This window comes from Triturus cristatus, chromosome 9 (assembly GCF_964204655.1).
Source record: "Triturus cristatus chromosome 9, aTriCri1.1, whole genome shotgun sequence".
Lineage (NCBI taxonomy): Eukaryota > Metazoa > Chordata > Amphibia > Caudata > Salamandridae > Triturus > Triturus cristatus.
In genome coordinates, this window is record NC_140592.1 from 486972062 (window position 1) to 486998752 (window position 26691).

The 26691-nt window shown below is 44.8% G+C and overlaps 1 protein-coding gene across 1 annotated transcript in view; it reads left to right on the top strand.

Annotated features, from left to right (window-relative positions):
• LOC146798182 (uncharacterized) overlaps positions 1–26691 on the top strand; it is a 179516-nt gene that overhangs the window by 116927 nt on the left and 35898 nt on the right. The window contains exons 2-3 of the mRNA XM_085625454.1: positions 306–466; positions 24021–24095. Of these exons, the coding sequence (XP_085481580.1) occupies positions 306–466; positions 24021–24095 (236 nt within the window). The remainder of the gene's footprint in view (positions 1–305; positions 467–24020; positions 24096–26691) is intronic.

The window sequence follows — 26691 nt, forward strand, 5'->3', positions numbered from 1 at the left end:
ATAGGATGGGAATTGAATTAAAAAAAAAACAAGAGTGACTAAAGGTATCGCACATGCCATGAAGCTACTTGAAGTTTCTTTAGCTTTTTATCCCTGAAATAAATTACATCTTGCTTGTTGAGCAGAAGATTTAATTTTACCACTATTGTAATATTGAAGTTTTTCTTAAAATTTCTTTTTTGTAATCTTGGTTCCATATAGATAGTTTAAGTGGGGCTTGAGCACTGTATACTTTTCTAAAAGGAGTAAATGTAGCAGAATAACTAACATACTGCTCAATCACATCCCTTTTGTCTCGTTTGAAGCTGCAGGGCGCGGTTGCTGTTGGATATACGCAGGAAGATGTTGCAGGCATTCGGGCTGGAGGTGGAACCACACATTTCTGCTGGACGGGCGGCAGCAGTGAGACATCTCTGGAGCCATCACCTCATGCTTTTGGCGGGAAAACAAAGCTCCCAGCATCCAAGTAAGTGTTAAACTTTATGCTGCAGGAGAGTGGTCTCTCTGTGGACTTACAAGTTACTGAGCAGGGCTGCTTTACTTTAGTAGGATTGTAGCAGCACTTCTTTCTATGGCTATCATACTTTAACGGGACAGTCCCCGAGCTTCTAGCAGAATTGCAATCTTAGAAATGGGCATTACCAGTATTCCTCTCCGACCAGTAATGTTTTAATAGAACATGACCAGAATTTCTATGCAGAAAGAAGTTAGTTATTTTATCTATAAATATTTGGATCTGTGCACCATTTATATAACTTTTATTGATGAAACATAAAAAATGACCTTTAAATATTACGTCATAATTCAATGTATAATGAGTGTATGATACGTTTTGAAGCCAATCTTTTTTTAAGTCACACCTGCAGTTCATATTTCGATCCCTTCCAAGAGAAATCATCATGAAGAAGCCAAAAACCCCAGACAGTGCCCAGTGACACTGAATGCTGCAGTGGAATTTTTGTTTATTTAGTTTATTTTTGTGATTTTATAAAGCACAGACAAGGCCCATAGGCTTCAGAGCACTTTACAATAAAGCAGAACGTATCAATAATACATTGAAGATATGCATGTAACATAAAAGATGGAGAGAAAACCTTGGTTAACCTCCCCGTGAGGTATGGCGCTTCACACGTTTTCAATGTGAAGCATAACATTGACACTTGACAAGGCGGGCTCTGAATACTATGGCGATCGCGCCGGCCTCGGGGTATGGGGAAAAGGGGGGTGGCTGCGCACAAGGGTGAAGCGGCATTTCACCAACCAGGGAGTGCGCCCTTTGAACTGGAAGTGCCTAGGCGCACTTCCTGTCTCGGGGGCGTCAGCATACCTCAGGGGGCAAGCCAGCTCAAACTGGTTATCGCCCCCCACTCCTGTGACCACCTACTCAGTTTAAATGGGAGGAGCGGACTAAGAGGCATTCTCTTTGTCCCGCTGCTCCCAGAAGTACAGGCTGTCCGGGTCGGGCCGGGGGTGGGTCCAGATAACTTTAATCTGTTTTGCCCACCCTCCATCCCCTTAAGCAGATAGTGTCAGGTGAACATATGTCGTGTTGAATATGCTTTACCTTTTTGTTTTCCACAGGGGCAAGTAAATGCTACATATTGCAAGTAATGCGTTGTGTTATGTATGTTCTCTCTTTGTTTTCAGAAGCAAGTATAATTTTTGCATATTTTGTTGTAATTGCTGATTTAATAAAATATTGCTAATGCCTTGTATATTTTAGGAAAGTAACTATGTCGTATTTTAGCGTGTTTCCCAGGTCTGCGGTAAGGTCATGATTGGGGAGCATAGTTTGTGGTCCTTGAGAGGGGCATCACCTTTATGAAAGGGGACGCCCGAGGGGGGGACCGAGGGTCACTCATATAACTCCAAGAGGCAGTTTCAGCCCGTAGGTTCAAGGGGTGCGGGGGGCTTCCAGTAGGCCATGGGCCACCCCCGCACACGCGCATGCGCTCAAGGGCGCAGAATTGCCGGGCCCCGTTTTATGGAGTGAAGAGGTGGACTAAGGGGGGGGCCCGGGGGAAGTACCTTCCGGTAAGCTGGACTCCCTTCGCAACATTGCTCCTGTTATGCAGGAGTCTCGGGGGAATTCGTTTGTGGGATCGGCGGGGCTACCAGTCATTGACCTTGCCGTAAGCTCTAACGGGTTGCGCAGAAAGGAAATCATATTTTTGATTAGAATACGATAGGAGCGCCATGTACTAGGGATATGTTAAGGTTAGCCGATGAACATCTTGTACCTATCTGTATACGGAATTTCTGCGCATTGTGTATATTGTAAATATCCTCATTTAATCGTTTCATTTGTGTAATAAAAATACGGCCGGGGGTCTACGACCCCTAACCCAATCAAACAAGTGAAGTTGGTTTGACTTATTAGCTGCGAGGGTGGGGATGGGGGCCCCCATCACATTTGGGAACTACTTTTACGGGAGGGGCTTAGGCTGTACCAGTCCATAGTAGAAGAGGAGTGGTGCAGTGGCCAGGGCGGCTGACTCCATAATACAGGGGCTCACGGTTCGATCCCCGGCGGCAGGTTAGCCCAGCACCTTGTGACTCTGGGCAATAACTCGGTTAATCTTCCCGACGGCCCCCAGCGCGAGGACAACTCTCCAGAAGCAGCTGAGGGCTTTGCAAAAGCTGGTATTTCATTTCATATTTCATTTCACAAGAGAAGGGCTTTGATGTCTTTTTGAAGGGGGCATGACATGTGGTCCGACAAAACCTCGGCGAGAGACAGTGCCTTAATCTTGTGGTGCTTCCGGAGAACGATTATTTCACGTGTCACTCGTGTTTGAGGCCGGCAAATTTGAGGAGCAGCAGTTTAGCATTTTTTGAGTCATTTCAATTTCTCAGTGAGATACGAGTGTAACGAGGAGTGTATAGTCTTAGAAGTGATACAGGCAGTTTTAAAAAGAGCGCTCGCTTCTATGGCGAGTTACTGAAGGGAGGGTATGTGGGAGGGGGAGATGTGGTTGAATGTCTCGCGTCTTGTCACGAAGGGGGCCGCCATATGTAGGACTGCTCTGAGAGGACTTAGATAAACTTTGGGAATGCCAAAAAGGAGCGTAGTCTAGTCTGGAGATACCAAGTGCCTGGACAACAGGTTTAAGGTTGTGTGCAAGGATGAGGTTTCTGATGCTTCAAAGGAGCCTTAGTTGAAGACAGGCACTCTTAGCCATTGGGGGAATCTGACGAGAAAATAATTGAATCATTGTCATTAACTGCTGTGGGTTTCACTGGTTTTAGTGTCCTCTACAGTTGGTTGTTTGTGAGAATATCAGCTACAGAAATATCATCTGACATAAATATCACGTCCTAAAAATTATCATCTCATAAGGGTAGGTTTTCTATTAACTCCAATAGGGTGATATTTTTGTAGATGCTATGTAGGACAACATATTGGTGTCAGACAATATTCTGACAATGATAAACTGATACAACACCATACAGTCTACATTCAGATAAAAGTCACAATGTTTGTGTTCTGATGATGTGTGAATTGGGAAGATTACGAGTTCTCCATGTTTTAGGTCCTAGGTGCTAAACACTGCTTCATGGTATGTAGCTCCTCTGATGAGGGAGTCCTCTCCTTGACCAATACCCTCTTTCCAGGTTTCAAGAGCGCAGGAGATGTTACTGTCGAAAAAGACTCTTCAAATAACGTAGCCTTCCCGAATACTCCTCAACTCACATATCTCATGATCGTAAACCTACCGCAGAAGGCCAATAATGAGACACTTATTATTTCAATGAGTCCATAGCCGTGCTGGCCAGGCAGACAATCAGACATTTCCCCAAGGGCTGCAATACTGGTGACTGCTGTCTAACCCACTGCAGTGTTTTAGTGGGACCTGGGTGAAGAACAGGAACGGATGAAGCAGGACTGCAGCCCAGTGGCGGCCTCTATTTACCAGGGGTGATGGGGCGAGGCACAGGGATAAGGAGGGTTGTAAATGAAAACAAACACACAAAAAATCCACTTACATTCAGGCCGGCCGCCACCTCTCAGTCTGCCCTCCCCCGCATCTCGCTCCTGGAAGCAGGAACATGCTCCTGACTCCCCTTGCCAATCACAATGCTGCAATGCAGCGCTGTGATTGGTCTGAACGCCTTGCATCTGCACTAAGGTAGGCAATGGGAGCCTGGGGCATGTTCTGCACCCAGGCTGTAATGCAGCCTGGGTGCAGAACATGCAAAGTGTGCATGCTTGTTTGGCTGGGACCGAGAGAGCCGGTCAAAGAATCATTGCGCACCTTGGAGTGGACAAACCACTCCTCCCCTGCCGTGGCAGTCCCGGCCCTCCTCGCCCTGCACCAAGAAAGGAAAAATAAAATGATAATAAAGCTAGTTATTATCATTTTAGTTTTCTTTAACTACTGCTCACAGAGCAGTGTGGTGACGCTACTCTGACTTAACATAGGTGCTGCCACTGCTGCAGCCACCTCTGTCTTCAGTCTACTGGGATCATGCAGCGTTCAGCCCCAAAGCTGCCCCGGTTTTCTTTCCAATTCAGCTACAATGAATGCTAAAATACAAATGAGTAGATCCCCAAGAAGGATCAGGAGCCAAATAACAAAATTATACTGGTCCTGACTTGTAGCCAAGCATCCTTTCCCAAGAAACTGAAGACATCTGTGGAGTGCTCAAACTTTTGTTTTGAGCAAACACAAGGAGATGATGGACAGAGCGCTGAAACTTTTCAGACACTCACCCCCAATCAAGATCTGGGTTTAATCATCGGACTTCACCACCCCAGTTCAGACCCAGCCATATGCAAATCAGTCTTGACCCTGTTCATCATGGGAACAGTCCAGCCCGAACTGCCAAGCCAGGCCTTACCTGGATGAGAATCAAGCATCTTGGGACCGGTTTCGGGCCAGGCTAGCTGGAATCCAGTGGCAAAGTGAGCAAGGTATCCACATCTGGGCACACCCTGCCAAATTAGGGTGAACAAAGCATCCACAAGGAGATGGTGGACAGAGCATTGAAACCTTTCAGATACTCACCCCCAGTCACAGATTTGGGTTTAATCCATCATCCTTCTTTAGCACACTTCGCCATCCCAGTTCAGACCCAGCCATATGCAATTCAATTTTGACCCTGTTCCTCATGGGAGCAGTCCAGCCCAAACTGCCAAGCCCGATCTTCCCTGGACCGGAAACAAGCATCCTGGGACCGGTTTCAGGATTTCACCCATCATCAGCCAGGCTAGCTTGAATCCAGTGGCAAGGTGAGCAAGGGATCCACGTATGGGCATAAACTGCCAATTTAGGGCAAACAAATCAAATACAAGGAGATGATGGATGGATCACTGAAATTTTTGAGACACTCACCTCCAGTCACAGATCTGGGTTGAATCCATCATCGTTCTTTACTTCACTTCGCCACAACAGTTCAAGACTGATTTGCATATGGCTGGGCCTTACCTGGGATGGCAAAGTGAGCTAAAGAATGATGATGGATTCATCCCAGATCCAATAGTGACCGGGGGTGAGTGTCTGAAAAGTTTCAGCGCTCCGTCCAGCATCTCTTTGTGTCTGCAAACCTTTTTTTTGGCACAGCTAGGTCCCTGACTTTTCAGTTTCTCCCTCCCTCTTTTTCTCTCTCATTCTCTTGCCCCTCTTTTTCACTTACACACACACATAGGAAACACTGTTCACTACCAGCTCTTGAAACAAGTCCTGACTCATCTCGCCCCTATTGTCCCTAAGCACATGTGCTATGATGCTATGATGTGTCAGCATACTGTATAAAACTCAAGTAAAATCACTGGAGTTAAATGTACACTAGTAACACGCCCAACCTTCATACTAAGCATCAGGTAAAACACCCAAGTTTAATAAAACCAAAATAAACTTAAAAAAGAAAGATACAATTGTTTTTTAGAAAGCTAAAACAGTTTTAACCAAAAAAGAAAAATTCTAAATCAACTCAAGAAAAGGTGCAAAGAAACCATGGTGAAATATGTGGTCTGACAATAATCAACATTGGCAGACTATGGAGATGCCATGGTTTGCCACCGAGCATAACTACAGGGAGTCGGAATATGAGGCAGGTGAGGGCAAGGAGTCTTGCCAGTACCTCAGCTGAGGACATGCCTTGAGAGGCAGAGGACACAGCAGATAGTGGTAACTATTTCAAATGACCAAAAAGAAGAAAAACAAGATGCAAAGTCGAAAGAATGGAGGGACAGGTGAAGAAGAATGAAGGTTGGAGGGGGCACAAAACAGAACAGGAAATAATGACTCCCCAGATTCATTGGAAGCCTCTTGAGGAAAAATAACACGAGAAAAAGATTAACAATCTATGTCTCATGAACAAATGTACTCTTCTCACAATTTCCTGAAAACAGATTGGCCTTTGCAGAAAGGGTGTGTAAACAGGAGAGCTGAGATGGTAAACTGTCATAGCTGAAAGCAAAATGTTCTGGTCAAAGACCCATTCGTATTTCTTGGCAGAATATGTTGAAAGAACATTGTGGCAAGAAACTATGTGCAACAGTGTAGGGGCTAAAGTACATGCGACAGTCTTCCATTTCTTCTCTCATTCTTACCGACCTGGGTATGATTTCTTGTATAAGAGACTGTGTCACAAATCCCAACAAGTCACCTGTGTGATTCTATATGCTGCTCATCAGGAGAGTACAGGGTGACTGCGGTCCACATGACTAGGCCATGACCCTTCTAGCGGTTTAGAGCGGCTACCTAATAGTCATGTTGTACTCCCTAGTTAACCACAGTGTAAACGCATGTTGTATGATAACTAGCCCCTCGTTTTGTATGCAGTGTGCATGGGAATGCTTAGAAGCACCAGAGGTGGTAGTACCCTTGGGTCATGGTCTTCTCTTTATGTATGTGGCCCCTATAGATGTAGGTAACTCCACGGGAAATGGTAAAGGTCTGTGCTTCTGTCTCCCTTGTCCTTGTTTTCCCCCTGCGCTACTTTCCCTTTTCCACCCACCCTCCAGTAATCATTTAAATCCAAGTGTATGTGTCAGTCACTGAATCGAGCAGGACGGATTCTTCGTGCTTACCTGGCTTGGACCAAGACATTTCCAGCAGGTCAGCATGTGGTCTGAGAGAAGGAATAGTGTTGTGCTCTGTACATGAAGACACTGGTAGCCATGTTGTAAGTTTCTAAGTCTTCTTTATTAGTTCCAGGTCAAGTGGTATCAATCAAGGATCAGCCATGTACCAGCTCCTACACCAGCCCCACCAGGAGCAGCCTGCCTAGCTGCTCAGCCCATCTCCAACTGTCATGCACACATCCACTCAGGCACCCAGGCATTCCACGCATCACAGTCACACCAACATTCCGTTACCATCTCTCACTCTGGCTGAGCAGCTAGGAGGACCTAGGCGGATTACAATTAAATGTAATACTCAGGATATAACATTATCCCTTTTCTTTTAAAATGAAAACAAAGATTACAATACTAAAGCAGGGAACTACACACAAAAGAAGCAGTAATGTTCGTAACTCAAGGATAAAACTAAAAGTAAAACATCGCAAAAGAGAGAACAATGCAAATAAAGAAAAGATGGGCAAAATACGACATATAAAAACATGCATCAAAATCCCCCATCCTTCCTCATGAAGATTATTAAGTCACATAGTTATTAAATCACAAACCATGTTAAAACGCAGAAAAGAAAACTAACACAGCGTACTTTTGTGAAGGATAAAAACCAAGCAATAATAAATATCAAGCTAGCAATAACCCCATCCTTCCCCAAAAACATTAGAAAATAATGTAGTAGAGGGTGGACATACCCCAAGACTAACACCCGAGGCCAAAAACAGACAACAAGGGTGAACCAACACTAAAATCCACGTGTACCACATTATGGACCACATCGAGGGTACACACAGTGAGGCGCAGGGCGACCTACACACGACAACATCTGAAGCGCGGGGGGACTTACACAGGACACACGTGATGCGCAGGGCGACTTACACACAACATCTGAAGCGCAGGGCGACTTACACAGGACAACATGTTACGCGCAGGGCGACTTACACACAACAACATCTGAAGCGCAGGGCCACTTACACAGGACAACATCTGAAGCGTAGGGCGACTTACAGAGGACAACATGTGAGGCGCAGGGCGACTTACCAACACATTAGACCAACGTGCAACGTAAAACGACTTACACACACAACACAAAAAAGATGGGAACCACCCACCAAGACCAGAACCACCCTTAAGTGGGAATAACATGTGATGTCCACCCACCAGGAGACTAGGACGTCCCAACCAATAAATAGAGTAAAACAGTGACATCACGAAATTTGAACAATTAGATATTACTAATACCATTCCACATACTGTAGAACACTATAGATCCGTGACCCACGCCGGTGAGCGATTTCTCACCCGAGCAGACGCGGCAATTGCATTAATAAACACATTAGAATGTTAGCCCACATTGCAATGTACATGGAAACACAATATTAGAGTCTTAAACAGAGAACCCAGAGCAATATCACACGATATACACCATGAGTAATAGGTAAACGTCACAGGGCATAACAGAATCCATAGTGTAACAGGTGAAATCATTTCATTTGTGTACACAAGTAAATGGGTCTTCACCAAAATGATCCTAAACTTGTTGGTCAAACATTACTGATGGTCCTTATGCTGTGTGCAGTCTTAATAGAGGTGAAAACTAAGTACAGGAAACCGAGTAGCTATATTCAACGCTTATCTCTTGGCACCCCTGCTCGAACCTCCTGCAGCAGCTGCATGAATTCCTGATGAGAAGGTGAACTTTCACCTAACCAGCGGCTGTAAGAGGCATCCAGAAAACGTTAAAAATTAATCTGGTGAGGAGGTCCGCAAAATACCTTATCCCACGTACTTGAATGCAATGACGACGACGATCCTTGATCACCTTACACTGAAAGAAACACTGCATTGGGCTATGAGCCCGGACACTGAAGCAACATGGTTGGCAGAAAAACAACCTCTAACCAAATTGAGGATGCAGAAGGATACAATCCCAAAATGGCAGCACGTAATCGGCATTACGCCGGGTGGCTCCAGGCGCGAAGGTGCTCCGAGAACGTCCAGTGTAGACAGCATACGCAATAGAGAATCCCACGATGAACAGTGCATCATGAAGAAACCCACGAAGAAACTTCAGGCGACAGCGCGCGCTGTTTGTGACTCGCGCCTCCACTGTTTGTAACTCGCGCCTCTGTTTTTTTTTTAAACAGCAATAGCAGCATAGCCAAAGAATAGGCCTCAAGCGACAATTAATATAATTGACAGAAAATGACACACCAAAATTACTAGCTCTGTGCGCTGACACCTGGGCAGAACTGTAACTGTGCCCAAGCGGTACACACATTTTTGCCAGATAACAATCAAAAAGCACTCCACTGGGAAGGATGGAAATAGCCACAATTACTTCACTGGAACCACTGCTCCTAGGTGGCCTCTAACACATACTCACGAACGAAAGTCAGACACGATAATTCCCTTCCTGGGCATCCACTCCAGGGAATTTTAAGAGACATCTTGATCCAGGGCAGTAGCAAAGGATGAAGGAGACTTATCAGCAGGCTATACATACGTAATTGTTAATCCTCCACTAGATGACTACATCTCGCACTGCGCTTGTGGATTTCACAGGGTCATATAATAATATTCTGATGTGAACAGATCCCCAGGCACGTTTCTTCCACAGTGTTCACTGACAAAACTAGAACTTCCTATGTGCCAACAAAACACCAATCTCAGAAGAACTACACCGCTCCTGTGTGGCACCTGTGAAAATCCTTCACGGAGTTAGACCATAACTCACATCTGTACAGCCACAATTCCTTTATGCAGTAGATACATCCATACGGCAGATACAAAAGGAAGTGGTAGGGTGAGTCCATACATACCCTAACATACAGACCATACCTGTGGTCAAACCCATGGCGTAAGTTCAGGCTGGACACACACGGTTGTTGTGGGCCGTCCGATGACAGGACACTGGTGGGGCTGGCTTGCCTTTTACTCCATTCTGCTTCAGGTATCTTTCTTTCTTTTTTTCTTTGTAGTTGCGCTGGTTACAATGGTTTCTTAGTAGTCTCTGGGTTTCTGTACAATCCATAAGTACGCTTGGGTCCAGGTCCGCTCGTCGCCAAAAATTATGTTGTGCTCTGTACATGAAGACACTGGTAGCCATGTTGTAAGTTTCTAAGTCTTCTTTATTAGTTTCAGGTCAAGTGGTATCAATCAAGGATCAGCCATGTACCAGCTCCTACACCAGCCCCACCAGGAGCAGCCTGCCTAGCTGCTCAGCCCATCTCCAACTGTCATGCACACATCCACTCAGGCACCCAGGCATTCCACGCATCACAGTCACACCAACATTCCGTTACCATCTCTCACTCTGGCTGAGCAGCTAGGAGGACCTAGGCTGATTACAATTAAATGTAATACTCCGGATATAACAAATAGTTTAACATTGACTCTTGTGAACTACAGGGCAAAGATGCTCACCTTAAACACAAACATCAGCTACCTGCTCATCCCCTGAAGTGCCCTATAAAAGTGTGATGGCTCGCCTGACTGGTTGGATGGGAATAGGTCATATATATAAATTGTTTGTTTATTTATACAGAGCAGCATAGACCAGTAACCAGACAATACATATACCAAATCAAGAGCATCAGAAAAATTGCATTAAACCGAGGACATTAACATTTATCAATCATTAGCATCCTGAATCAACCAATTCAAAGCTGATTAAAGTGGTGACCTGCAATAGTGCAAAATTCGTGAGTTATGACCAAACTTCATTAATCCTCATACTGTAGAACGGATATAATACTAGATACATATAAAGTGCCTTTATTTCGTGAAAATCCAAACAAAGCAGTTTCAGGTTGAATAATCAAGCCAAGAATTTTGCTTAAGCCTTGAAAAATCTGATACCAGAAGCCCTGGACAGTTGAAGACAGAATGGGGCCAATCCCCTGGAGTTTTGGTTTGACACCTAAAGCATTGACCCTATGCTGCTGGGTATATCCTGTGGAAAGCACTGGGAGTATATTATGCTAACCATCTGGAAAGGAAAGTCATTCTCTTAAAGTTTTGCTGCTCAAGGAGCCTTATTCCCCTTATCTGCTATAGTCTGCCATTCTCCAAACATTATTCTACAACCAGTGCTCTTACTATTTTTATCTAAAACGTTAGCAATCAAAGTAGAATTCACATTCTGTTGTAGAGCTCTATACCAATTCCCTACATCCAGCATCCCGTTCTTAACTAATAACTTCATCAGCATATCAGAAGCCTCATTTAATATGACACATTTATCTTCAAAAAAACTAGTTTTCTGTAAGAAAATAAAAACAAAAGGGCTTGAGTACCATGCCCGAGGTGCTGCTCTAACTCAAACTCAGGCAGGTTCTTAACTTCTGATTGTTAAAAAAAAATCATCAACTAAACAAAACCCTTTCAAATGTCATCTTTCTAGAAGAGTTATTGAAATGACCAATCCCATATACCTACAATACTTTAACAATGTGAATGGATGGCAAGCAGGAATACTCCACTTCCTAAAAACTGTGTGCTACGAGTCATCATATTAGGGAACACTTTATATCTGGGTTTATTCAGTAAGTTTGCCGCTTTAAAAAAAAAAGCCAAATTATTTACGATTCTTTAATCAGCTGCTACAAAAGACAATTATCAAATAACTTAGTCAGATGTTAAATTTACATAATTCTATCTAAAAATGATGCTAAATAATAATCTCATAGCTGGAGTAAAGCTAGCTCCCACTGCCAAACTGACCTTAGGATTTGTTTTCCTCCATATACACTTTCTGAAGAGGGAGTCGACTTGCTATTGAGCTATTAACTTAAATTGTAACATTAGCAAAACAAAATAAGAATAATGGTAAAGTCAACATTTTTATCAGTGAGACACGTCCAACTAAGGATAATGGAAGAAGAGCCCATCTATTTGCTAAATCCATAACTTTGCCCAACGTAGTCCAATAATTGAGTTAGAACAAATCTGTGAAAATTGGAGTCATAAAAAAAATCCCATATAACAAGCTGGACGAATAAGACCCAGCTATTGTGGCAAACATTGAGGAAAATCACTTGCCTCTGCTTTAAACAACAAAACATCCGAATTTGAATGGTTCATCTTACAACCACCCATAGCTGTGAATTCCTGGATTATATAGAGCACACCTTGAATATTGTTTTTATCGGCTTTGAGATATATAATGATGATGTTGTCCACAAAGGCTAGGGTTTTGTTCACCAGGGCTGTCCAGTGTCTCCACTTTTGTTTAATATTTTTGTTTATTGATCCCTTGGCAGGTAAGCTTCGCAACGAACCTCTTTAGAGGGAACGTCACAAAATAAAGCTTTTTGTGGGAAATGCTTTTTATTTTGATTGCGCCCTCCCTAGAATATTAGGGGCACTTTTAAATCTTATTGGCCTCTTGGTTTGGGTCCAACTGTCTGTACTAGAAATAACCCAACTCCTTTGGTACATCTATTGTACCCTTTTACTTGGATGAGGTATACACCTGCTTTTTGGAAGGCTGAAACCAGAGGTAGAATATGTCTGCATTTCCTAGATCGGTAACAACTAAATCCCAGACAAGATTAGCTGCTTCTGCATCTAGAAGGAAGCAAATTGGGTAGATTGTCTGCTGTGCGGAGAATCTGCATGATTCAAATTGAGAGACTAAGTCTAGCCTCCATTTGTGCTTCCAAGAAGAGATTTAGTGAGACCATGAGAAGCTACCGAAGGTTGTGATGCCTGCCAGCACTGACAACAACAGTGAAGGCCTGCGTTGACCCTTGAAAACAGCTGCATCTTTGGCCTGTCAGCCCCACTTACTCTGCCATTGAGACTGAGTCTTTTTACGTCGAGCATTCGAGACCTCTTTAGCTCATTATTGTGTTTTGGAGCCTGAGGACGCTAACGCCGGAGAAACGCTGCAACGAGGAGAAGGGATTCCACTTCCGAGGGGTCCTAGCGGTCCTAGCGGCGCGCATGCCGCTGACGGATTCCTACGCGCCAGGAGACGCTTAAGAGCCGTTGCGAGTTCCTGCAGCGCGGGGCGCAGGACGCGGGCGGGCGTGCGCGGGACGCGGGCGGGCGTGCCCGGGCCGCGCCCGGGCCAAGGGTGGGCCCATGTGCGCCCGTCTGTGACCGGACGAGGTAAGGCAGGGCCACCCCTCTGATTGTGGAGGAACCAACGATCTCGGTAAGAGAAATTAACGTTTTACGTATCCCACAGTGTAAATATAAGCATGGGCAAACGGAAACTACCACTACAAGAGAGGAAATTACACGCAAAAAGCGCCCCTATAACAAAGTACTTAAAGAATGCCGTGGGTCTTATCAATAATGAAATTGTGCATGTAGAGGAGCAACTGGCAGCAACTAACTCAGCCCTTGATGCTGTAATAAGGGAGAACGTGTCAGTAATCAGGGCTGAATCTCAAACTCTGGAGAGCAACATGGGTGGAAAGGGCAAGGAAATAGAACCAGAACTTTTAACTACAACTCACACTACTAACATCATGAGTGCCCAAAGAGTGTATAACCCGTGCGTTCTAAATTCATCCCTGGCTATTTCAGTGTTATCAAATGTCACATCTCCGGCATCCCCTCCGGCCAAAAAAAAGAAACAACAAACCTTTATTGTATCAGTCCAGGGAAGCGACCTCTAACTAAGCCTACATCAAAGCCTAAATCCAAACCAAAACCCAAACATAACAAGCATTGGCATAGACAATAGGTCTCGCCTTTGGGACCTTATGTGTTTAGCCATGCAACAGTTGCATAACTAAATACTTATAAGGTCCCAAAAGCGAGACCTATTGGCTATGCCAAGCGGCTGTGCGGCCGCGAAAGTGATCGCGATCAAACATCAAAGCGGCCGTGCGGCCGCGAAAGTGAAAGCAAATCGCGGAAAAGCGCGGCGCGCGCACCCGTGCACATGCACTGTAGCTCTAGGCTGGCCTGGTAGCACTTTTTGGAGCCCTCTCAATAAGTCTCGCCAGACCAGTGCATGCGCTGGGTCAGGCGAGACCTAAAAAGGGAGGATCTGATCCCGGGACGTCCAAAGGGGAGCGTAACTTGGAAACTCAGAAGTTACATGACGTTGAGACTTCATTTAAGAAACTTCATGGCAAACTGGACAATATTGAAAGACGCCTTATGTCTGAAATTAAGTTGTTGCAGAAGGACATGGCTTTCTTAACAGATTTGGTTATTAATTCACAAGCCCCTAAAATTATAAGTAAGATAACTGGCCCCACTACAACAGTCCAAAATCGAACTGAAAAAAGTCCTGTCACCAAAATTGGGGCAGCAATACAGAGGGAGACACCAAATATTGGAATAACATCGAAGGATGCCCCGACTACACGACAAACACCAGGACTAAGCGTTGACAAAGATGACGTTCTCGATTCTACTAATGCTCAAATGACGTTGTGCATCCCGACAAGGGATAGACCAGTTGAAGAGGATAATATAAACAAAAGGACATTGAATCTTCCCCCCAGGCTACCCCATATGTGATCATTTTAAATAATATCCCGAAATTAGCCGCAAATCAGAGGGAAACATATGAGTCATTGAAAACCAGATGACTCACTGGCTTTCTGTCAACTCTAATGTTGGGTCGCATATCTTATACCAGAATATCATCATGTTGAGGAGAGTTACCTAGGTGGGTAATTCTAGAAAACTATGCCCTGGGGATTGTGTTGTGGCAAACTTTCGAAATAGTAATCTTGCGGGTGCTTTGTTGAACATTCTTTCGAATGATGGGAAAGGGCATCTTACAGATAATCATGACAACATAAGGGCCGTCCCATTGGGCTTTTTCTATAAGCCTTTTTATGATAATAATAATATGTGTTACAACCCTATGTCTAATCCTATGCTAAATGTGCCGTTACACAACAGGTACCTATCACTGAGAAGATGTAGTGAATTAGATTAACAAAAGGGGGACTGGGCGGGAAATGAACCTTTGAATACGAGTTACGCTGCCAACGATGGGCCCTTAGATGTTTACACGATAACTCGGGTGGAGGATGGTGGTACGGGGGAATGTCCAAGTAGTGCCGAGGACACTATTCTTGATAACGCTGGTTTAGTGAGCGTTGACCTGGTGGCATCTCCCTGGGCACAGGTCTTGGTTAAACCAAAAGTCTGGGGTAGTGAACACCCACTTACCAGTAAGCAGATGATAGATGACCCTACCACATATCTAAACGAGTTTTTAAAAATTATGACATGGAACGTGGCTGGGATTAAAAATAAGACTGGGGATGAGGATTGGCAGAAAACACTAGAATGGTGTGCTGTGGTGTTAATTCAAGAAACATGGTGCACTGAACCCTTTTTTGTTAACGGTTACTACACCATTTGTACAAATGCTAGCCCATCTAGGATGGGCAGAGCAAAGGGGGGCTTAGCTACAATAATTGCTGTCACCTCATCACTGATCTTAGGGGATACATATGTCCTATCACAATATTATCAGATTCTGCATCTCTACTCGTAATGTAAACAGCATATAGTTATAATACATTTTTATAATAATATTTTTGAGAATACGAAGACAAAGGTCATCGAAGCTCTTGAAAATGAGCTGGATAATTTTTGGAAAAGAATTGATGGGGATTTCATTTTAGTTTGGGCAGGTAATTTTAACTGTGTTAAATGCGTCCATGAAGCCGGAGAACCTTGCGGGTATTGCGATGAATTTATTGATAGGACCCCGCATTTTTCACATGATACTTATGGAGAGAAAATTAATTATGCTATACACCAATATAACTTAGCCGTTTTAGAACCTACTAGATGAGAAGGAGAAATAATAATTCAAACTTTTGTGGGGAGTAGGTCATCTTCCACCATAGACCACTTCATTATATCATCTAACTGTTGTGACTTGGTGGAAATATTGCAAACAAATATAAGCCTCCTTAGCAACCATAATCCCCTAACTTTGTCATTGAGACTAAAATTAACAACAAAAGCGCAGGGGAACAAAATGAATGCAGAAATAAAGACATATGACAATAATGGTATCTCAATAAAGTGGACTGGAGTGAATCCAGCCAACTTTATGGAAAATCTTTTAGGGAAATCCCAAAGTGATATAGACATCTGTCTGGATGATCTCTCCCCCGATTCAGCAATTATAAATGCTTTTTGTAATATAACCACTACAATCGCAGGAGATTTAACAACTAAAAGGCGAAAGATAAATCGTGATATAAACCCTAGGTGGTTTAATGACAAATGCTCCAGACTAAATAGGGAACTTAAAACTGCCCTAAAAGAAAAACCTAGAGATAGTGCCAGGATTAGTACCGCGAGGAAAGACTATAAAAACAGTGTGAATGAAAGGAAGAGGGAAATACGTGAGGGGGCTTGGGAGAAGTTAATCCAAGCAACAGAACTGAATGACCAAGCTCTCTTTTGGAAAACTATAAATCACCCCTACTTTAGAGAGAATAATGCAGTTAAAATCGAAACTATGGTTACCCCGGAAGAATGGGTAATGCATTACGAGAGCATTTTTAACCCCAATGCCCTGGAAATAGTCAATAATAACAGGGGCGATTTTATAATAGTAGAACCAGTAGGAACCCTGCCTATAACACAAGAAGATATTAGATCGGCTTTGCAAAAAAGTGCCAATGGCAAAGCCGCAGGTGCAGATGGGGTCCCTATTGATGTTTTTAAACACAACATGGTTTTTTGGATACCTATTTTATTGAAAGTTTTTAACGCTACCCTTAAGGGCTTATTGTCGGCCACTTGGGTCGAAATCATAGTACCTATTTTTAAAAAAGGAAATAGAGGAAAAGCCAATTATCGCCCAATATCTCTTATAGATTCCACCTCAAAAGTAATGGGTCGTATAATGCTCGAAAGGCTGGAAACCTGGGCCAGTGAGCAAAACATCTTGACGGAGACACAGTATGGTTTCAGAAGAGGTATTGGGACGGTTGAACAATGCTTAAACTTAGAATTACTAATAGGGAAGTACACACTAGCGAAGGATGGGGCACTCCACCTATGTTTTGTTGATTTGACAAGTGCCTTTGACCTAGTCAATCATCAAAAATGATGGCAGCCACTTAAAGAACTTGGGGCGCCCATTGCAATAATCATCTATTTGTCATTTGATATACAACTTCCTAACCTCTAGGGTACGTTTTGGCAACATGGGAGAATGCACTCTGGATTTTAGAGTCATGGGTGGTGTAAGACAAGGGTGCGTGTTAGCACCCTTTTTATTTTCCCTTTACATTAATAATATAAACCTTTTTAAACAAAACTTAGTTGTAAACATCCCGAAAGTTGGAACACGCCCCACGCCTGTTTTATTATATGCAGACGATGCTGTCCTAATTTCTAGGACAGCTAACGGCCTGCAACTTTTAATAGATAATTTTGCATCCTACATGTCTGATAAAGACCTACAGTTAAATTTAAAGAAAACATTTGTCATGACATGTGGGAATAACAGATCCAAGAACAGACAACACCATGTGGACGGGGTCTCTGTTAACAGGGTTTCATCTTTCTCATACCTAGGGATGCTTTTTAACAAGAAAGTCTCGTGGAATGCACATATTGAATCATCTAATATGACATTTTTAAGAACAATGGAGAGTATCCTCAGATTTTCCACGAAACTAGGAAATAAACCCACCCGCAAGATATTAACCTTGTATAGGACTAAATGTGTTCCGGGGGTCTGCTATGGGGCTGCGATGTGGGGGAGAGCCAACATCACCTCCTTACAAATCCAGGAAAATAACTTTTTTAAAAGATTGTTGGCAGTACCCAAGGCTACAGCCAATTATATAGTCCACAAAGAACTGTCGGCCCCATATCTTAGCGACACAATAAAAATGGTTGGCCTGACGTTCTGGAGAGGGATTTGGGCAAAGGAGGAAACCAAATTTACTCAAGATATAATAAAGGACTGTCTGACCCTGGATCAAAGCCGGAAAATTCCATGGTTGGAGTATATTTTTAACCTGTTAACATGTTGCAAAGTCGAAATTGATAAAAAGAACCCGTCATCTATTTTGGACTTTGCAAAAAGTGACTTGAAGCTTAAATATTTAATTGTCATGGAAAACGATAGGAATAGGGCTGCTAATAATAAATCTAGTGTAGTCTCTTACTGTGAACATCCTTTTATGATGACGCTTCAACCTTATTTAATACTGGTAAGAAATACCCAAAATAGATTTTATTTAAAGAGATTAAGGTTGGGGACCTTACACTTTTTATTTGCATTCCCAAAAATGGGGTCACAAATTGCCAAATTGCCCGTGTGACGGTAAAACATCACAATCGACGTTGAATTTCACCTTGTTTTGCAGCTTTTATGGAGATATTCCATATTCCAATTTTACAACCCCTGTTTTTATCAAATAGGCTTTATACTTATAAACAAGCATTTTACCTCATTTGTGGCCTGGGAAACCTGAAAATTGTAAATTCTGTGATCGGTTATGTGCAACTTGCCATTTGGAAAAGAAGGGATTATACACATCTGGATACATTATTATATGAAGAGATGGACGAAAACTGTTAAATTCCCCCTTTTAGTTTTTTTAACCTGCATTTGCACTTTATACAAAAAACTACGCAATTATAACCATTTATACTGATTAGAGAATGTATGAAGAAAAGCGTGATACTATGCACTTTATGTACCCTTATGCACAAAGTAAGCACTAGCACTTTTAAACAGTATGTTTTACTTGTATTGATGGCACGTGTAAAAATTTGAACTGTTGACAATCTTTAAATGGATGTCTTTCAATAGTTCCATGGTTCCTTTATATGCTGTTTTTGTACTAGATTAAGCAACGTTAAATCTAACTTGTACAGATATAGCTTGTTATGATTATGATTTTAATTATTTTGTAATGTAGGAACGTTCCTTTTATTATAATATGCTTATATGGTGTTCTTTATTTGCACCGAATAAAGCTGAATTTGAACTATACCTATATGTGTATGTACTTTGTGGGCTCTGGAGATCAGCCCTAGGACTTGTCTGCTTCACTTAGGGACTTTTTTTCTGTTCAACTGCCTCTATTTAACTCTCTTGATAAAAAACAACCAGCAGATGTAAGTAAAATACCAGAATCACTTTAGTATTCTCTAGATTCCAGTCCATAGACATTGTCTTCCACAAGCTCCCGTAGACAATAATATTTTTTTCAAATCTTGTATTTTCAGTGATATGACCACTGAAGGCTCTGATTTTATATTAAAAACAGAGTTTTGGACTATACCGTTTCCAGCTGAAAGGCAATAGTTCTCTCCATATGTTCCCATACCAGGCATGTCATGCAGTTTGGTGCTTACTTTCCATCCATGTTAAGGAACCGTAGATGTTTCAGAACCCAGGCTAATGTGCTGCATAGCAAAATACATATAAGGTCCCAAAGGCGAAACCGATTGCATTGCAAATGCTTGTTCTCTAGGTGGTGAAGAAAAGAAGCTCGAAGTGTCACTTTGATGGCTCCTTTACACCAGACCGCATTGGCATCAACACTGAATCCTGGTGGGAGGCCCCTTTTCCAGTGCCCCTCATTGATGTGGCAGGTCCCCCACCCCTGGCTGTGACTATCACAAGGGGGCTGTATGGCTCTGTCCTGTTGTTGCTCTTTGTTGACCCATTAAGCTAAATCTGCCTTCTCTGAGCCTGCAGAATAGGCCATGAGCTATGAGTGCCCAACTCAGACTGTCAGAGTATAACTGCCCAAGACTCATCTGTCAGAAGCGATGTGCATTCTCTTCATCCCTGAACTAAGCAAACAATGTGGAAGAATCCGACACTGATATTCATCTGTAGTTTTTCAACTGTACCCTGTTGGGTAGTGTACAAGTCCTAAAAAAGACTCATAAAAACTCAATACTTACACCAGAGTTAAGATTAATGACACAAGACTTCCTGAAGTTACTATGTGCATTTTCTTAATGTAAATGAAATGTCATTTCATTTACCTAAAAGAATAAAGAGTGCTTGGACAATATATTTAGTAAATTATACTTTTGCTAGCCAAACTAAATGTTCTGCATCACACAGCCCACCAACAAAGAGACTTGAATGTTCACCTTCACCATCCCCTAAGAGTCAAGGCCACAATACAACAAGGGAAACTTTGAAAAAGTGGTGCAACGGGAGAGAGCAGAACGGTCCCATATTACTAGCATATGGCGCAATTTCTCACCTCCGCTTACTGCCACACCTTTGGCTGCCTTGTGCCCCATAAACCCTTGCACCATAGAGTAAGGGTGTGTGCATTATGTCCAGCATAGGTTTTGTACCCTTCCTATTCAAAATGCTATGCTTTGACATCGTTCAACACTGTTATAACTTTGTATGTGTGCTGTACTTGACAGTTCAGCGTGCTTGCAAGTGTAACTAGCATCACTGGTTCCAAGGTCAATATTTGTCACAAAGATTGCCTAATTTAGTCTTAGAGCCAGACGTAGCAGACTCTACCAGCCTATAAACGCCCGCTACAGCATTAAAGGTCCTCAGCTCGGGCCTTTAACAAGGGAGCAGGTCTTCAATGGCCTGTAGAGCCAGCACCCGCCAAGTCGAACACCAGCAGCACCCTCCTCAAGTGCATCCTGCTCAACACCCGCTCCGTCCACAGACACGCCATCGAACTCTGGAACCTCCTCGACACCACAGCTCCAGACGTTGCCTTCCTCACGGAGACCTGGATGAACGCCTCTTCAGCTCCCGACATCGCCATCGCCATCCCAGAGGGCTACAAGATCACCCGGAGGGATCGCACCGCCAACCAGATGGGAGGAGGCATCGCCATCATCCACAGGAACACCATCCGTCTCACGACCAGCACCGACAACACCCTGACCACCGCCGAACACCTGCATTTCCAGATCCACACCGACCCGAAGACCACCCTCAGAGGCACCCTGATCTACCGACCTCCGGGACCACGCACCCAATTCAGCGAGGACATCGCCGACTTCGTCAGCCCGCATGTCCTCCCCTCCGCTGACTACATCCTCCTGGGGGACCTCAACTTCCACCTGGAGAACAACAACGACCGCAACACCAGCACCCTGCTCGACAACCTCGCCAATCTTGGACTCAAGCAGCTGGTGTCCACCCCCACCCACCTCGCCGGACACACACTCGACGCAGTCTTCTCATCCAGCACAGACATCGACTTCAGCCACGCCACAGAGCTTCAATGGACGGACCACAGCTGCGTCCACTTCACCTTCAAAAGAACGACGACCCACCACCACCAGCAACAGGCTGCCCGCAGAAGCTGGAACAAGATCACAGCCGACCAGCTAGCCACCTCCCTGAGCCAGCACCCTCCTGCCAGCTCAGCGAACCCCAGCCAGGCCGCCGACAACCTCACGAAGTGGATCAGCAGCTGCGCGGACGAGCTCGCCCCGCTGAGGACCCCGCCCAGCAGACCCGGCAGCAAGAAAGCCCCATGGTTCACCGACGAACTCAAGAGCTCCAAGAAGAACTGCCGAGCCCTCGAGAAAGTCTGGAGAAGGGAACCAACACCGGACAACAGGACCACCTTCAAGCTTGCCACCCGGAAGCACCATCAGCTGATCCGCGCCGCCAAGAAAACTGCATTCAAGGACCGGCTGGACAACAACGCACACAACTGCAAGGAACTCTTCAACATCGTGAAAGAGCTTTCCAACCCCAGCGCAGGAAGCAACGACATCACCCCATCGCAAGACCTCTGCAACTCCCTCGCCTCATACTTCCACAACAAGATCGCGGACATACACAACAGCTTCAACAACCAACCAACGCACACCACGACCGAACAACCACCCCCCACCACCACCCTCCACGCCTGGACTCCGATCAGCACCGAAGACACCATCCGCACGATGAACTCCATCCACTCCGGATCGCCGACCGACCCCTGCCCTCACCACGTCTTCAACAAGGCCGACGCTGTCATCGCACCCCACCTGCGAGACATCATCAACACATCCTTCGACACCGCCACCTTCCCTGAGAGCTGGAAGCACGCCGAACTCAGCGCTCTACTCAAGAAACCCACAGCGGACCCCACCGAACTCAAGAATTACCGCCCCATCTCGCTCCTCCCGTTTCCAGCCAAAGTCATCGAGAAGACCGTCAACAAGCAGCTGGCCGCCTTCCTTGAGACGAATGGATCCCTCGACCCCTCACAGTCTGGCTTCCGAGCCAACCACAGCACCGAGACTGCCCTCATCGCCGCCACCGATGACATCCGAGCCCTGATGGACAACGGAGAAACAGCGGCCCTCATCCTCCTAGACCTCTCCGCGGCATTCGACACTGTCTGCCACCGCACCCTAGTACAGCGCCTCAGCAACGTCGGAATCCAGGAGAAGGCTCTGGAATGGATCATCTCCTTCCTCGACGGAAGAACACAGAGAGTCCGCCTACCACCGTACAAGTCAGAGGCCACCGAAGTCATCTGCGGCGTCCCTCAAGGATCCTCGCTGAGCCCCACCCTCTTCAACGTCTACATGAGCCCCCTCGCGGCCATCGCACGGCAACACAACCTCAGCATAATCTCCTACGCCGACGACATCCAGCTGATCCTCTCCCTGACCAACGACCCCGCCGCCGCCAGAGCCAACCTGCACGAAGGGATGAAAGAGGTAGCCGAGTGGATGACGACCAGCCGCCTAAAACTGAACTCAGACAAGACGGAGGTCCTCATCCTGGGCTCTTCACCCTCTGCCTGGGACGACTCCTGGTGGCCTCCCGCCCTGGGCACCGCACCCAAACCGTCAGACCACGCACGCAACCTGGGCTTCATCCTGGACTCCTCCCTCTCCATGACCAGGCAAGTCAACAACGTCTCCTCGGCGTGCTTCAACATCCTACGCATGCTACGGAAGATCTTCTGGTGGAGCCCCACCGAGACCAGGAAGACCGTCACCCAGGCCCTCGTCACTAGTCGACTGGACTACGGCAACGCCCTCTACGCCGGTACCACCGCCAAGCTCCAGAAGAGACTCCAGCGGATCCAGAACGCCTCAGCCAGACTCATCCTCGACATCCCACGAACCAGCCACATCTCCGGACATCTGAGATACCTACATTGGCTCCCCGTCAACAAAAGAATCACCTTCCGCCTCCTCACCCACGCACACAAAGCCCTACACGACCAAGGCCCGAGCTACCTCAACAACCGAATCAACTTCTACGCTCCCAAACGCCACCTCCGATCAGCCAACCACGCCCTCGCCGCCGTCCCCCGCATACGAAGAGCGACTACAGGAGGAAGGTCCTTCTCCTACCTGGCCGCCAAGACCTGGAACTCCCTCCCGACCGACCTGCGCCTGACCCAAGACCACCTCTCCTTCAGGAAGAAGCTGAAGACCTGGCTGTTCGAGCAGTAGCGGCACCCCCCTCCCCCCAGCGCCTTGAGACCCTACGGGTAAGTAGTGTGCTCTATAAATGTCTTTGATTGATTGATTGATTGATTGACTATGGAGGGCTCTAAGGCTATTACAACATTCTGCACCTAGATGCCAGAATGTTCTATTTTGTAAAACAAAGGCCTCATAAAGCCCAAGGGTTTTGAAATCCCCTCGGGATCCTTGAGGCCTTTCTTCAGCAACAGCTGTGAACAAACATTGGAATGTTGCTCTCCAGGCTTCTACCAGCTATTAGAAGCCCGGAGCACTCCATTGTCTTCAGTTGAGTGCTCAACATTCCAATGTTCTAATTGTCTTTAACTGCCCGAGGCCTGACAAATAATCATAGTAGTAGATGAGGACTGTTCAATCTAAGGTCACACAAACTGATGGGCTGTATGGGACAGGGGATGCTGCTTTGAGGGACAGTTGGTCCCCAAATTTTGAGCTGCACGAATGTTGTCATACATAAATAGTATTGGGTCTGACAGAATGTATACACTATATATGTAACGTTAAGCAATGATTTGTTTTTCTGCAGATATTTCTTCCGATGAGGCATTCCTGACTAGAAAACTGAACTGCACGGAGGTATCCTACCGGGTCACGATAAATGGTAAAATATTAAATAATACCTGAAGGAGATGAATGCATTTCACTTTGGAAATAACTTGTTACTATACTCTTTACTCAAAGAAATGAAGAACCCGGGACCTAGCAGACATGTAGAAACAGCGTACCTTCTTTGCAAAAAATGTGAAATTCACCGAAATATTTTTATTTTTGAGCCAAAAACTTTTTACAACTGTAGAAATGGCAACCTCAATTTTAGGTCAAAATCAATCTTGTTCCGTTTATCTTTTCTTTTTCTTGAATATTTAGAAATCAGATTAAAATAATAGAAATATGGGTGGTCTTGTATGCACTCAGTTACATTTCTCCTTTTCTGCCTTGGTGCTTGTTGAACTCTTCAAACTCACAAACATCTCAACTGAGAACCAAAAGCAGCCCTGTCAAATGTTGTACCCCCTGTAAGGCAGGTTGGGAAATGGGTCTCCTCCCCCAAAAAATCTTCGAAGGAATAGTGTATTTTATTTAGTGCATTATTTGAGCTGGTGGGGGCCATCAGCACTTATTTTTGGGGACTGGTACTTATTTTTCCACATCAGATATTTGCCAAGCACAAGAGAGAAAAAATACACAGATCGGAAAGACGAAGGAAAAGAAAGACGGCAGAACCGTCATGAAAGGAGAAAGCAGGACCTGCAGGAGGGAGATAAAGGCTGCACTATAATCAGCTATAACAGAGTGCAGGAATTGGGCGGGTATAGAAAGAAGGAAGGAGAGGGGGCATGTCAAGCCCAACTTTGTGGTCAGTTAAAAAGAATTTAGTAGGTATGCTTGTTGCACGAAGTAGCTTTAACATTTATTTACGAATCACTTTTAATTTGAAGTTGCACAAAGCCCAATGGTACTAGAGATGCATCCTCAGACACTATGAATTGTCCAGCATTCAGGCACACAGCTCTGCTGACAAGGAGAGAATAATATTTCTTCTGGGGGCCATGCCTGACGGAGGACCGTCTTTCTCTTCCTCATTGGGCATGGAGTTCAAGTCGAGACACGAGCCGGAAAGGCGAAGCCGGACCCAGTAGGGGCCCATGTGGAACACCTCCTGGAGGTAGGATCACTCAGGGAAAAGCCTGCTAAAGGGGGGCACGCTGGGAGTGGGTGCCCCCCATTGGACCGCTAGCCGCCCAATTACAGAGTAGGGGGCTAAGCGGCAATGTTGCCAGATTGGGCTATTTCCCGCACAATTGGGCGACATTTTTCCCAATTGTGCGGGAAAAACCCATACCCGGCAGGTGGCTACTTTTTGGGCGGAATTAAAGCCAGTGTGCGCAAAATACTGGCTTGGGTGGCGCCGACCGTGGCATGCGCCTATCACAGTGGCGCGTCTGTGCTGGCGAGCGCTAAAATGATTGGAAGAGGACCCGAGTTGTCCCTCCCCCCCAAACACACACGCTGACGCTGCACATCACGTATTTGTAAGTGCACACACCCACCCACCACATAACTTAGCAGTGGTGTGTTGCGGGCCGAATTGTGGGTTCCCAGGGCCGTCAATCTTGTAGCGCGCGAAAGTGCTACCAATGACGGCCCTGGGCATCATTCTTGGCCAGCCCCCGCGGCGCGCAGTGCTTTCAAATGCATATGTGCGCGCCGCTTTTTCTCTTCAACAGATGCGGCGACGAGGAGTCGGACTGGAGTCGGACGCACGTGGTGACATGTCCCTGCTGCTGCCGCCCACTGTGGTCCACTGGTGGTCACCCAGGCCACAGGCGGCGGCGGGTGGTGCTCGCAGGCAGCACTCTCTGTGCAGCGCAGGCTAGCCAGCCCAGTGAGCCCACCACCAGTTGACAGCACAGCCTGGAGTCACGCAGAACAGCAGCAGGGCGCCCGCAGTTGCTGAGTCCGGACTTCGACGCCCGCCCCGACATCAGGTGAGTGAGTCAGAGGCGCAACTAGAGCCAAACTTCGGAGGGGGGGGGGTGTAAGAGAAAATTTCGAGGGGGGTGCTGAGTCTTTAAGCAATAGACAGAGTGGAGATTGGGGCAGGGAATTCTTTCCGTTTCATCATTTTAGAAAAGTGCAGTTTCAATATTATGTTCAATTAAGCCATGGTTGCTGCATTTTTATTTTATGAAACTAACAACCATTAACAAAGTAAATGGTTCTGGTTTGTTGTAGGTGTAACGTTACTTGTTGTGATATATGGTTGTATGACATAATTTCGACAGACAGAAAATCGACCTACAAATATATTGCAACAAAAATATCGATGTCAAGAATATCGACATCCTATCTACAACATTGTAAGTACAAAAATATCGAAAATTAAATATCGATGTCAAAAATATCGTTATTAAAAATATAGTTTTTCTTTTACTTTAAAAATATATGTAAAATAAACCAAATAATACTTAGAAATTAAATAAACATAATTAAATATATTGTATAATATTTAAAATGTATAATTAATATATATAATTTAATAAAACTTTAATTAAACATATACATATAATATATAATATATATACTTACTTAATAATTAATTTTTATAATAATTTCTGTAACGTATAAATTATTAAATGTTTTTAAAAATTACCAATACATCTATGCACATAAAACAATAACATTAATAAATATTT